The following is a 15505-nucleotide window of genomic DNA, read 5'->3' as shown; positions in this document are numbered from 1 at the left end:
ATTTCATAAACTTTGGTATGTACCCCCAAATATCAGACCTACTGAAAGGGGAAACTGCCATGGTGCACAATTTGAAATCGTAAGCTGGCTGAATAATCTTTCTCCAACATTCTCTAAAAATTCCTTATAAACTTTTAAAGACCAGCCCCTCTCCGTGTGCAACCTAACATCTCTTTACCTCTCTGTGATGCACTGACTGCTCCAGGTGAGATGAAGCAGGTGGGGAGAGAGCACCAGGCATGCCTTCTCCCCAGGATGCTTTAAGTAACATGCTCAATTTCCACCTGAAAGCAGACCAAGGTAACTACTGCTGCTGCTGCTGCTGCTGCTGCTGCTACTATTACAACTACTACTACTATTACTACTACTACTACTACTATTACTACTACTGCTGCTACTACTACTCCATAACTACTCCGCATCAGCACATACAGCTTAGCAATCCTGCATCATATCTACAATGTATCAACTTGAAGGTGTTCAGTATAGTCTTTGCCAGCTCTCCCGTTTGTTTATTTATCTTTAAAGTCATGATGCCTGACTGAAACCGTGAAAACTGTAACTTACTATATGCTGATTATTTCTCTGCTTCACATAAATCACAATTCTCGATTATTTAAAAAAGTATAGAATTTGAAACAGATAATGGATGGTCTCACAAAATATCCCAAAATGTAGTAATTTTAATGAAAAAACCCTCAAAATTAGTAATTAAAATTTTTTTAAAAAAGAAATTCACAGCTATCTTCTGAACTTATTTATAACCAATGTGCTTGTTAGCTAAGGTGTTATAGTCCTTGGTTTACTATCACTGTGAGTCAGTTACAAACTCCTGCATGCACAAAGGTCCACACACGTACACATGCTATTTAGTGTGAATGGCACAGTAGGTGCTGAAATGGATGGAAACCCAGAGACATGGGCTCAGCAAGCTGAAGAATTCAGGATAAACAATAAATAAACACCCATATGGAGATACATTGATGTATTTTTCTTTTTTAAAAAAAATGCTGTTATAAAATGTTGAGGTATCTATTTTGGAGGTATCCAGTCTTATGTTGTGCAATGGTGTCATGTCAGCCTGAAGGCAGGGGAAGCCATGTCCTCTATGACAGTCTTTCTCAGTTTCTGTGTAGATACTCCTGCTATGGCTGATCTCATGTTGCTTAACCTGTACTTGAAGCTGAAAAAGTACACAGTCAGGTGTTCTGAGCTTGAGAGTGAGTTACGAAAGCATTCCATGGAGAACATGTCGTGTGTGACTATAGCTAACTCCTGTTCTCTAAGGGAAAATGAAAACATAAACTAAAGCCTGGTACTTGGTTCCTGACGGGTGACTTTTCAACTCCTAAGCTACCTTTCAATCCCCGAAAGACATCATCTGAACACACTTTCTTTATGAGACATTACCTAACACCAAATAGTTGAATCAGTGAGCAAACTGACTTATTCTTTCACAGAATTATAGTTGTTCGTAATTTAACTGACATTAAGAGTTTGTTGTGAATTCTCTTAACAAATGAAAAAGAATGACCACAAACAGGACACAACATTTTAATACTGATCCCAGACACAATTAGTTGTTAGTAAGAGGGGAACTTGGTTAGGATAAAGCCACATGTATCCCCAATTCCGGACTTTATGTGGGACACTTCTGAGTGAAGGGATGGGCTTTGGTTTATAATTTTCTTTTGGATCAGTGTCACTTTGCACTGATAGGAGTTATCACGGGGTGGGCAAAAGTCATCTTTTTGTGGTGTTGTCCACAAAGAGAGACTTTAGCCCAAGCTGTAGAAGGAAAACTAATGGAAGAAAAGAAACTTATCAAACAGGAAGTCTCAACAAAGGAGAGAAAGCCAGAGCAACAATAGCTCTAGCATCTTAATACAACCATAGCAAAGAAATCATAGGAGGAGGAACAAAAGAGCAGACATATACCCAAGTTCTGAGTCTGACTGCAGCTGGAGCACTGAGGGGTCTGTGTCCCACTGCAGGGTCCTAATCGTGCAGCACAAAGGAAAAAGAACACAGAGAATTAACAAAGAGGGAGGGCAACAGAACAAACTAAACCGTGTCATTCTTCAAGGCAACGTCATATACGGTACACACACAGAACAGCCCCTCCACCCCCAGGGATTAGGACAAAGAAGGTTAGGAATAGCTGCTTAACATCAAAAACTATGGCCATTTCCATGGAAGACAGCCTACAGCCAATTATTCCAGTGCCACGCACGCACGCACGCACACACTCACGTGTGCATGCACACACATTCGTGCTCCAGATTCATTGACTGAATATGTGATCCTGATGTACTTTTGACCTCGGAGCCCAAACACATGTTGGAGTTCTGAGCTCTTCCATGGAGTGGAGAGAATTAAATACAGATGGACAAGGACGGTAGCATCTGCGAAAGTCAGCCTTAATGGAGTGTGACTGTAAAGTCTGGGGAACAGTTGGCGCCCTCCGGTCAGTTACGACAAAAATAGCAGCATTGCATTTGAAACCGATGAGTTCTTTTATCCATACAGACTGTAGGGAAATGGTCTCCAGTGCTAACATTTGTCTCTGAGATGCCAGAGATTAAGTACGTCTTACATTTTCTATGTTTTGTAACACATAGCACAGGATGTCGGTAATGGCATCTAATTTCCCTTTGTACTAATAAGATGGGATAAGTATTCTATCTTAAAAAGAGTATGCACAGAGACCTCCATTGGGTAGGCTCCTTACAGTCTTCAACAAAGAGTCTGTCCCAGTGAATCAAGCATGAGCTCGTCTGAGAGACAATTGATGGATATTTTGTCTTTCTGTTGGGCATGGGTGCTTCTAATCTAGCTTGACTTACCAACTGGGTGACTTTGGGAATGCTGTTCAAACTCTCAGCCACTGGACTAAATATATAGATTAAAAAACAACAACCTTGGTATCTCTTGAGATATCACTGAAAACACGGGCGCCAGATTCCAGCTTTGCAAGGTTCTCAGGTTACTGTGTACAAGTTAAGGTTTGAGGATTCCTGCTTGCTTTCCTTGTTGTAAAGACTTACCCTGGCTTATAAGGCTATGCAGGCTGTGCTTGGTATCTTCTGAACTAATTATTTAAAACCCCCTTTTTCCTCGCCTAATTTAAGGTGAACTGTATCCATTTCTGCATGGCTTGGATACTCTCTTCTTTCAAAACTTGGCTCCTATGTTCCTTCTTCCATTTCTCTACCTCATCTTAAGTGGGACTTCGTCATCCTGCAGTCCCTCCTTCATACTGTCCATACCTTCCTGAGATTTCATTCTATATCCTTTCATTCATTGCTGATATTGTTTGATTCCAGACTTGAGACTCAGCATGGCAGACGCAACCACATCTCCAGATTGCAGGAGCACACCTAGAACTGTGCCTGTCTCAGGTGCTAATCTAGTGGGACATTTGTTGGGTGAGTGAATGAGGGAATCTTTCTCCGATTGTCTGCATGGATTACATGCACGTAGAAAGGGTGAACAACACTCGATCATCAGTAACTATGCACATTACTACCAGTAAATACGTTCTGAGTCCCCGCCCTACTTGTCTCTGAGAGTTCTGTCAGCCCATCTGCAAGGACAGAAGGACGAACTTGCTGAGATTTCCTATTTGTCTCTGACTGTGCTCGTGACTTCTTACCTGAATGTTCCAAAAGGATGAGCACTGAAGTCCAGTGGTGGCACAAACTGGCCACTGCTTCTTAGACCAGCAATTCTAAAGAGTCAAGGTTAACGCAGATGCCTGAAATTTGTGTTAACATGCCAATTCTGGACTAACAGAGCGTCAGTGGCTTGGAATCTTACATTTTAGGCCAGTTTTAGGAGCTCTGAATGCTGCTGCTCTCTGGATCATGCTGTTTATCAGGGTCTTGACCTTGAGGTCTTTGTGAAATACAAAACATAGACTTCCAACTCAGAGAGTCTGCTTTAGTAGTTCTGGGATGGAGGAGGGTGAGAGTCTGAGTATCATGTTCCCAGTGGAAAGTGTAAGGTTGCCTGTGGGACAGTCTTTGGAGGACAACTGGGTAGAGGGAAGCTTTTCCGTTGTCAGCATATAGAAAGCAGAGCATCAGCTCAGCTCTCCCACCAGACGCTGAAGGATAGTTTAGCCTGGCCACTTCCAGGCTAAATAACCAGAATGCCTGAGGCAAGCAAGATCCAGGCATTAAAATTACTGAAATCCCCCTTAGTGCTTCTCACACGTGGCCAGAGATAGGAATCATTGCTCTGGAACCGTTCCATGCTCAAGCTAGTGCTCTGCCTTTTCTAGGTGCAGGTTCACTTTGGTTCAAATAGTACCCGGGATGGAAGTCATCATGAGCACTTACAGGGCTCTAACTTAACGGCATTGTTCCTGTTACAGACAGAAGTGCAGCTTCTGACTCTCACTGACTGGAAAGCATGTCCAGATCAGGGCTGGACCCAGGTTAAAGACAGCGTGCCTTCACGTTTTGTTTGAGTGGGTGAGCTTTCCTGGCGTCTTCTACTCCTTTGGCATGAGAAGAGTGCAGCTGTCAGAGCTCTAGCTGTGCTGCTGCCTATTCAACAGATCACATGGACCCGTTGGACACTTAGAAAGACTACTAACTTTTGACTTTCTATCAGAATCATTAACTTAAGAAATAAAGATTCAATCTGATGCTTGCATTCTAAAATAGTTATTATATTTTAAACTATGTGCATATTGTGTTTGTGTGTGTGTGTGTGTGAGTGAGTGAGTGAGTGAGTGAGTGGAGTGAGTGGAGTGAGTGAGTGAGTGAATGTGTGTATGTGAATATAGATATCCTTGAAGCCCAGAAGAGGTGTTGGATCCTCTGGAGCTGAAGTTAAAGGTGGTTGTGAGCAGTGCAGCTTGTGTGCAGGGAACCAAACTCAGGTCTTCTACACAAGTGGCAAGGTGCTTGGAACTGTTTAGCTGTCTCTCAAGCCCCTGATGCTTGCGTGTGTAACCAGAGCAACAGAGGTGATGCATGTAAACAAATGTGTTCTACTCCATCAGACACTCTAGTCAGTGAAAGAAATCCCAGGTATTACCAGCAGAAAGCTGGAGCATGAGGAGTAAAACTGAAGACATAATCACATGCTGCTTTTCTTTTCTTTTCATATTTCCCATTATGATCTGCAGAGAGGTCAGATTACCAAGAGTGTACTACTTTCCTTTTTTCTAACTAAAAAGCAACTCGAAGTCAGTTCCTTAACTAGGCAAACATTGCTTTCTGTTTTCAAGGATGGCTGAGGACCCTGTATTAAGTGATCACTGAATTTTCTGTGTGCAAACTCACAGAGAAGCAAAAAGGCAAGAGGCAGCTTCCTGGCGAGGCCACATCTGGACCTTAAGATGAGAGTGTTGGGCTCTGGGTGTGGCTTGCACTCTGTCAGACAAGTCTTTTATATCCAACACAAATATCCAACACAAGAAAGAATGGGTCTAAAGCCCTTCGGTATAAGAATATTATTAGACTTCATTTTGACTTCTTATCCTCTTTCTGGGATATTTTTATTGAGCCAATTGACATAAATATTACTTTGTAACTTTATCAAGTTAGTATATTATTGAAAATAAAATGGTAGTTCAGTCCATAGCTTCCTAGAGGATTTGGAATATTTCAGGGGATTTATTTATGGAAATGAAAGCAGTATTATAATTGTAAGTTAAATAAATAAAGTCTTATACATTTTTCCATGTAGAAATTACCATATTTACTATGACATTAGTCTCATGTTTTAGGAGTTTTTTGGGGGGAGGATGGGCCACTTAGTGTGCATAGGGCACAGAATTTCTTTGATCAGGACATTCATTCGCTTATTCAAGAGACATCTAATGAGATCCTAATGTGTAAAATACTGGGATCAAGAAGTAAAAACCTTCAAGTCAACCACTGTTCTCTATGGGGTGAAGGAATGGACACAATGGGCTTCATAGGACAAGTCAGAAAGCAAAACATGGCACGGCAATGGTGCCCCAGGTATGCTGAGAGCCTCAGGAGCTCTACTTAAGAATGTGGCATTTAATAAGGGAAATTAGACATATGGGTATTCATACCTAATTATAACATCTTACCAAGAAGAAAACAATTCCCATCAATTGTGCAGGGCTTGTCACAGTTTAAAAATTCAATTAATATTAGATGATAACTAAATACATGTCATAACAGGTGGGGCTGGAGAGATGGCACAGTTGGTTAAGAGCACTGACTCTTCTTCCAGAGATCTTGAGTTCAACTCCCAGTAACCACATGGTGGCTCAGAACCATCTGTAACAGGAGCCGATGCCCTCTTCTAGTGTGTCTGAAGAGAGCAATAGTGTACTCGCATACATAAAATATCATAAAAGGGATTAAAAGATAATAGCAGCTGTAAGTTCACTTTGCTAAGTTACTCCTCTGGATGGCTGGTCAGATTGTGGGCTGGGCCACCTCTATCCTTTGGGAACCAGAGTAGGAGACACTCTTTTTCCATGAGGATCAGAAATCTCATCTGATTAAGCCCTTGATTGATAGAGTAGGATTTGGACATACACTTACTGTTGTCAGTGCCTGTTTTATTGCATATGATGGCTGAGTTATTCTATAAGACCCCATAGACTTTAGCAGCCATCTAACCAATTTATCATGAGAACAATAACTTCTAGGCTAGATAACCATACAAACTCAACTGTTTTCTTGTCTTGAATACAAGCTTTCTGATGGCTGTCAGAGTTTGAATTTAGCAGAGGGGAAGTTGGATGTTTAAACATTATAGACGCCCCTGGTTATTCTCCAAAGTGTCTTCATCTGTCTAATAATGACCACCATTGCCCATGTCTCTGCCATATCTCTGTCTTAAGTCTTCTCTAGATTGTAGGCAGACTAATTTGTTTCTTTCTCATTAGAACCCCCTCTCTCCCTCTTCCTTCCCTCCACCCCTCCCTTTCTTCCTTCCTTCTTTCTTTCCTTTCCTCCCTCCTTCTTTCCTTCTTCTTCCTCCTTCTCTTCTTTCTCCTGTTCTTTTAATAAACTAAGTCAATTTGATTTCTATCCAAGATTCCTGTCTGGGAAAGCATCCTTGCTTTAAAGCCACGTGTTTGCTGTTCTGGTCATTGTAGATGCCTTCTTGGATTAACTCTCAAGGTACCTTCAGTTTGTTCAGACAGTGAATTACCAGCCTTGTACTAAAGGACATCGAGGTCCTATGCTCCCACATTTTGGTTGGCAGCTAGAGAGATAGCGATTAAGGCCACAATTTTCAGCTTTGTATAAAATACTAGGCACAAAGCCTCCAATGTCATATACAATAAGAACTTATTCGAGTCCATCTGTGTCAGATAATGTACCTGCTCATATCTAGTCCTGAAAAGTAAAAGTTATGTAAAAGTTTACAATTAAAAGGTCATTTTGAGGTTTTTATGTATATATTTCGTAAAACACAAGAATAGATAAAACATAAAAATCATCGATATAGCAATGGTTTTGTGAATACCTAATAGAATTTCAGCTCTTTAATACTTTTTGCTAGTCTACAACTCTCTAAGTCCTGGTAAGATCACTTCTTCATTTGCTCACTTTCAGCTTACCAGAGAGATTAAAAATTAAACAGAAAAATCACTGGACATCTGCTGGCAGTATAACTTAAACGGAAAAGACATGCTATCCTGATGCGCGTGCATGGAGCTCTGGGGAGTAACTGCTTCCTGTGCACTTCTTACCGTGCATGGCTGTGTTTCTGCTTTTCCTGTCTTTATTACACACCAGGGTAGAAAGCCTTAAACATTTCCCCCAGAAATCATCTCTGCTCATACCCTTTCTGGGTGTTGACTAATGAGAAAATGACCAATAAGTATTTGGAACACAATGAGCAAGAACTGTCATGTGTAATGCTACCACCCAGCACAGCTGAGCCACAGGCACACTGCTGTTGACATTAAAATTGGTATAGTCTTTAAAGCCATATGCTAATAGGCACCAAGAGCCATAACTGAATTGCCTCGTGGACAGGTTTTATTTCACAAAACTCAGTCTGTAAGTAAGACTGGATCATAAAAATCATCTCAGAGAAAGGAAAAGAAGATGCTGATGGCAATTATTGCAATGAGAATTTCTGTGCCATCAAATCCCATGGTCAACGTGGGTTTCTCATCTTTAATCTCTCCTCTTCTCATTCTATAGTGAGGCGTGCTGCCTAGACAGGGTTATGCCATCCCTTTTCACTTCTGTGCCTTACCTTAGACCATTGTCACTGACTGACCCCCACATCTTCATCACCACTAAGTTCCAAATTCCACCTTTTCAAATGCGCTTTGGTTTTATCTGTTGACAAACCTACCCTTTGGTTCCTCATCTGTCTTTCCATTCTTTATTTACCCCCACAACCCTAGTTTAGACTTTCAGCTTTTCTCTTTCCCCATGTGAGTGGTCAGGTCTTGAAAACGTCATAAAAATGCCACAACCCAGGACTCAGCTGACATCCACCATACCCTAGATTAGTAACAAGCTACTAAGTGCCTTGAGTGACAAGGGGCAGGTATGGGAAGTAGCGATCTAAATTCGTCTCCTAGAATTTGTTATTTATCTTCTGTTTAATTCCTAGTCTACATCTTAAGTACCTGAATGTCTCCCTCCAAACTCAACCTTTCCAAAACATGTGCATTCTGGAAGGCTCAGCTTAAAATACATTTATGTATAGTAAGACCATTCCAAAATAATTTGTATCTCTACGAGGTGTGAGTTAGACAGAGGTAATTTGGCTGCTTACTAAATGAGTCTCTTGGTAAATAAACAATCCAGTTGACATTAGGAGCAATCCTGATAGCATCAGGATTTTTTTGTTTTGTTTTGTTTTGTTTTGTTTTGCTTTTGTTGTTGCTGTTGTTTTTAAAGCAGGACTAAATACTCTTCTTTGAGCCCAGAAACTGGATTCCTGCTTTTTTTGTTTGTTTGTTTTCTGAAAGACAATCATCACCCTTTGCTTTAGTTGCTATAGCAATGTCTAGTATGTTTTCCAAAGTAGCATCCACCCTTAATTTTCTCAGGCTGCTTGTCCCTCTCTGGACCACAGATGCCTTCTCTTTAGCTGTGTCTTCATCTGAACACCTACATCTCTTCTCCACCAATCTCATCCAGATTTATGTGTGCTACTCACACATACACAAATAAATATTTTCCAAGTATCTAATACATCATTATGGGACCGTAAAAATGAATTCAAATCACCTCTCCCAATTATAATATTACAAATCTCTTAATGGTGATTTTTGAATAATGCTTTACACCATTATTGTTCATCTCTATAAGTACACATATTTGAGAGCTATAAAGTACAACAATATCTCCTTGGATGGCTTCATTAAATCTACTAGAGGGAGCCTTTCTCTCTCTCTGAGAAAGAATCCACTTTGTGTTTCCTGAAGATCTGGCAAAGTGTCTTACAGACCATGAAGTCTCAACTAGTCACTGACAGAAGTCATGAATGAATGAGTCAATGAAGGCCTATCCTGCCTTTCCTGTAGATGGGAGTGAAGTAAGATGGTCAGCTCGGTGCAAGTGAATAGCTTTTATTTCCTCTTTAAAAAAAATGAGTCAGAGTGTGTCCACCTCACATTTTAAATATCCACCAAAGCATTTTTGTAATTAATTCAGCACATACTTATCTTTTGCTTTTATCCGCATATATTTTCACTGTGACATTCATGTATATATTGAATATATTCTCATTGTGACATTCATGTATATATTGAATTTGATTAGATTTACCTCCATTACCCCCTTATTCCCCTCCTCCTCCTCCTGATGATTTTCTTCCTCTTCATAGCTAGTCATCCATCTACCTTCATGTCTGTGTGTGTGTCTCTGTGTGTATGTATGTCTCTGTGTGTCTCTATGTGACCCACTATGGTAAATAACTCCATTGTGTATGTCCTGATGCCAGTATATGCTCTCAGAAGGTATTTAAGAAGGTATTTAAGACCCTCTCCACACTGAAGAAGAAAGCCCTGTCACTAAAGTGTTGGCTATGTTGCCGTGTTGTACTGAGGATCAGAAGTCCTTGTCTTCTGGGCCCTAAGCAGTTTTAAGGAATCCCTGCAAATGGGACCCAGGTTTCCATGTACTTCCTGTTCTCGCCAAGATGGAGAAGGTCAAGGGCAGAACCCAGTGTCCTCCCTGTGTATCAGAATTGTTCTGAACTCTGGGGTCACGTGTTTTCACTAGCTCCAGATCAGACAAGGAAAAGAATTTAGGTTAACACAAGTATAGTGCCTAGCAGAAATCTTCAGTCAGTGCATAATTTTTAAAATGCTATTTCTAAAAGCAAAAACACTAAAAAATTAGGGGCATTTAAAAATCCATCCTATCAATCTGTCACATTCATTAAAATTATGTCAATTAACGATGGTATTTAGATAAAGAATTAATGTTTTACTTCTCAGTCCCAATTATTTCCTTACTTGGGACTGGCAATAATGTAGATAAAGATTTTCTTATTTCTTAGAAATTATTTTTCCTAGAAACAAAATTGGAACATTGCAACATGTGCTTCTATCAGATTCTCTTTGAAAGCCTCCTTTCTTTATTCTCCATGTCAGACTCTTTCCCCCAACACCCAAGCCCTCATACACAGTGACACCGAGGCCACATAAAAGCCTCTAGGGTGCCCCTTTGAGCTGGACTCAAAATGAAGTGAAGAATTTTCAGCATAGCACAAGGACATGTTCTTTACAATCTTACACAGAACCTACTGCCAAGCAAGTGGTTTCTCTGGAAGGAGGCACAGCGTCCACTGCCAAAACAGATGCTCGGTTTGTGAGCAGTGCCATGTCAGAGGCACTGCACATTCTGCCTGGAGACAGAGCCACAGGAGGTCAGCATTTTAATTTATCAATTAGTGTGCTACATAAGGAGAAAAGAAATCCTGTATCATAAATCTTAGCTGTCAAAGAGAGTGACTTTTAAGATGACTTATGTTTTATTAGTTTTAATGTGTGTGTGTGTGTGTGTGTGTGTGTGTGTGTGTGTGTGTGTATTTATATGTGCACATGTACATATTAGTGCAGGTGCCCCCAGAGGTCAAAATAAGGGACTAGATCTCCTGCAACGGGAGTTACATGTAGCTGTGAGTGGTCAGTCCTGGGTGTTAGGAACTGAACTCAGCTCTCGCCTGCTCCCAATAGGACTGAATTCTAGTCAGCTTCAAACCAGTGTCTTTAGCTTCTCTGACAGTGTCCTATGAAATTCCCCACAAAGAATGGTAATGTGTGAATGCTTGACTAAACACAATTTGGTGTTATTATTCAATTTCTGATGGTTTCAGTTACTTTGTTACTTTTTTATCCCTCTGGAGTTTTTGATACTTTCCTTTTGACTTCTAGTCAAAAGGCTGTGACAGATGACAATGTTTTCATCAAAGTGGATCAAAAGTCCCTAAGTCTTATGTAGCTCCAGAGAGCCTTGGAGAATCTGATTTTTCGGTAATAATAAAAGTCCCAGAGACACTCTGTCAGATGTCAAACTGCTAGAACTTTTGGAAACAACAAATAGTGATAAATGGGAGGACAGGTATCCATTCCAAGTATTTTGGGGTATTTATATTGGAGGCAATTAAGGAAGTTAGAAGATTGTGCTGATATTAGAGTAAAGAGAAAAGTTGGAATAGAAAAATAAAGATAGTTGACTATAAAAATAACACATGCAGGTGCTATTGATTTTTTATAAAATTGTATATAAGATGTCATAGATATTATATGAAAGAATATACAGTATGGTGCTTTTTGCTGGTGGTAGGATATTGATGTTCTTATTTTGACTTGTTTATGTTTTATAATTATATTACATGCACAGACAATATTTCAATAGTGATTACTAAAAGAAAATATCAGGTATCTTGGAGGATGGCTCAGTCAGAAAGGTTCCTGACACATAAACTTGAGGTCCAGAGTTCAGATTCCCAGCGATCCATGAAAACCAGATGTGCTACACATATCTGCAACCAGGGGTTGGGTTGAGGCACAGCGCCAGGTGGATCACTGCATCTCACTGAGCAGCCAGCCTACAGAATTTATGAGCTCAGTATCAGGAAAAGACCTCAAGTAAAAGACTGCTTGTCTCAAGCAGTGAGATTGAAGGCAACTGAAGAGGAAACCGAACATTAACTTCTGGCCTCCATACACACATTCACAGTCGCATGCACGTGCTCAAGTGTTAAATACCAATGAAACACACACATGTACACACAGACACACACACAAACACACAGAGATAAATAAATGAAAATGAAAAGTTATTATAAAAATGATTGGAGGGATGCAATATTTCTATTATTTTGAAAATAGAACTCGATGTTAAGACCACAGGCGGTCAATGAACAAACAGACAAACAAATAAAAAAATAAACAACCAAAGTGGCAATTTCTATTGTTTTCATTCTGCACGCCATTTATGAAAAGCAAACATCAGAGATCTTTTTTCTGATTATGTTGACTATTTTGTTTATGTGCCAGATAACGCTGACATTGTTACAATAGGTGACCAGACACTATGCGATTACCTTGTGAGGTTGTTATATGTGGAATCATTTTAAAAAGTTCTACTATGATTCCGACTTGAGGTCCTGGTGAACATTATGAGATCAATATACCTTCCATATTTTTCAGGGCATCACAGATGCTGGTTTCGTTGTGTGTGTGTGTGTGTGTGTGTGTGTGTGTGTGTGTGTGTGTGTTTGAAAATGTTAAGATTCCCACAGCAAAACAGGGAAAGAGAGCAAGTATGGAGTCCTTTATGAGCCCACCACGCAAAACAAAAGAATCAACGTGGCCTGAGGGTGCCTGTGCATAGATTCACCTCTGTTTCATAACCTGAAGGTACAATGAGCAAGGCTTGGCTAACTCTAGTGATAAAGACTTTAAATCTACCCTTGGCTTGGCGTCCAAAATGTTTACACAATTACTTGGATGAAGATGTAAGCATGCTTATCAAATTTGATAATGGCATATACATTCTCAGTGAGAATAATTTAAACAGTGTATCGTTACAACAATAATATCTAAGATTCAGAGTTACTGTGTCATGCTGCCTCCGAGTTCTTGCCCAACACTCATTGGCTTCTTTTCCAGCGGAACCTTCTGTGGCATGTGTACTAGTTCCTTGAGATAATGTAAGGTATAGACATAGCTTATGAAAACTCATGTAAATCTGCCTGGAACAAAACAAGAACTTCGACTATGTTTTTTCTGTGTGTACTTGAAAAAGATGGCTAGTGTTCATCGTGCCGCAGTGATGCTATTGATACCAGAAACCGAGGCAACAGACTCATCCATTCAAAGTCATCCCCCAAATGCTTACCTCATGAATTCAACTTCAAGTTCACTGCTCATTTTCAAAGAACGATTACTTCTCAAGGAAGAAACAAATTCAAATAAACAGAAGTCATCCTTCAAGGTCTGAGAAGTATCTTTTATTCAATTGCAGTGCATAGAGGACATTTTAAAGGGTTCAGATTAATATTCTTTATTATATAGAACAAACTTCTCTCTATGCGCTATAATACCTGTGATTCTCCTTTAATGTTTTTATGCATTAGCTACTCCTGCATTTTTACCAATAATTATCAATCAATTATATAAAACATATAGCATCCTCTATGCACTCTGTGGTATTCTAGTTGTATAGATTAAGGCTTTTATTAAAAATATCTATGTTTATAAGTAAAGTTACCCTTTCACATGCTTTATTAATATAACTTATTTTTTAATTCTAAGAGCCTGTTATTTTCCCAATACTTATTAATTTAGAAATAATTGATGATTCTAAATAAATCAAAAGAAGGAGGAAAACATCCCAAATAGAAGCTGTGAATGAGACATGGGCTATAAAGCTAAAAATCGGAAATTATAAAACAAATTATAACACTTGTAGGTTTAAAATATTTAACCCATACCACTTAATTAGGAAATATTTTATATTTTTATTTAAAACATTTATTCCTCTCAAAATGAGTAAAATGAAATTTTGGTAAGCTTTCTATTTATAATTCTGTATAATTAAGGGACATGAAGTATGGCAATTTTCTTCTGGCTCTCAGGAAACATTTTTCAGTTTGAGCTTTAAATCCTGGCAAAGGAATAGCAGAATTTATGTGTACCTTGAGCGACAAACAGACGTGTTAACTAGATGCCTGCATCTTTTAAAAGATTTTGTAGTCTAAGCAAATAGGCAAGCTTCTCTGGTGCAGGGGTGTCAGCACCTTTCTAGGTCATGTGCAGTTCTGTGAGGTGTTAAAGACGATAGCGACTTTTCAAAAATGTCACTTCTACATGAGGGGAAAAAAACATTTAAAATGGAATTCTAAAATCTGGAGGAGGATATTCTCCTATACTGAAACACATGCCTACTTTACTAAAGCAAAAGCATATATCTGTCTGGAAATTTACATTCAAAACAAGGGCAAACGTGTCCTAAAATATTCCTAATTCATTCTTCTCAGGTAGAGTATATGCTTGGTTGTTATTGTTGGTGGTTTTGTTTTGTTTTGTTTTGTTTTGTTTTTGAGAATAATTCTTTTATTTTTCCCTGCCATTTTTTTTGAATTCTATTGAAACAATGAATGTGGACTTTTGCAGGGATTTGCTCTCTGGCTCGTAGCTACCTACTCTCTTCAGAACTTGGCTAATAATGAAGTAAAACTCTCTAGAGTTTGACTCTGGAGAAAAGGAACTGCCTCTCTCCTTTAAAGCAATGCACCAGGTTTAAACATGAAACACACACACACCTTTAAGAAGGTAAAAGGAAAGAAGGGTCTTATGAGGAGCAGTACTTGCTACTGTCCCCAGAATGGTGACAGCACAGGTCAGCGTTTTAGCACAGGGCAGCACAGGTTAGCAAGTTTTCAAAGAGACTTCATCAGCTGTGAAGTCAGTTATAGAATTCCATGCAGCCAACTGCAGCCCTCAAAGCTGAGCTAAGTGACAAAGCCACATTTTGTATAGAAACAGTCAAGTGTCTTAAGGAGAGTCCAGTGGAGCCCCAAGGAATGTGACTGCATTATGTCAGCTCTCAAATAAATGTTAAATCTTATCCAATTATGTTGTTATTACTGTCAGCCCTCAAAGACCTTCTGAAGCACTCAAAGCAACAGATGACAGCAGACATATGCTGCCCCAAATCACAAGGGCAATTTGCTAAAATAACCAGTTTTGCCCCCATACAAGTCTTCCATTCTTCTAAAACTAAAAGCAGTACCCACTGCTTCCAGAGGCCTGCCAAAACAAGATGTTCTTTTCTGAGCCCACCACTGGTCCGTTACTCCTGAAAGACTTCTGATCCTACTATGTCATTTTGGAAAGAAAAATACAAATGTGTAACTCAGAACAGGTCTGAATGGTTTCAGAGTATTTCCTGTTTGGGATGTGTGTGTATGTGTGTGTGTGTGTGTGTGTGTGTGTGTGTGTATGAGCTGGCTTTGAATTTATGATCCTCCTGCCTCAGCCTTTTGAGTGTTTGGATTTAGGAATGCGCCTTCA

At 39.6% G+C, this 15505-nt stretch overlaps 1 protein-coding gene across 9 annotated transcripts in view; it reads right to left on the bottom strand.

Moving 5' to 3' along the window:
• The window catches only part of Dync1i1 (dynein cytoplasmic 1 intermediate chain 1), a 302440-nt gene that overhangs the window by 241603 nt on the left and 45332 nt on the right, over positions 1-15505 (bottom strand). For 6 of the 9 annotated variants that reach the window (XM_006504982.4, NM_010063.4, NM_001191026.1 and 3 more), the window contains exon 5: positions 1939-1998. The exons of the other annotated variants lie outside the window; for them this stretch is intronic. In XM_006504982.4, coding sequence (XP_006505045.1) covers positions 1939-1998 — 60 coding nt within the window. The remainder of the gene's footprint in view (positions 1-1938; positions 1999-15505) is intronic. 9 annotated transcript variants of the gene reach the window in all.

The sequence above is a fragment of the Mus musculus genome, chromosome 6 (assembly GCF_000001635.26).
Source record: "Mus musculus strain C57BL/6J chromosome 6, GRCm38.p6 C57BL/6J".
In the NCBI taxonomy this organism is placed as follows: Eukaryota; Metazoa; Chordata; class Mammalia; order Rodentia; family Muridae; genus Mus; species Mus musculus.
Note: the sequence above shows the minus strand (reverse complement) of the source record. Positions and strands in the feature narration are given on the sequence as shown.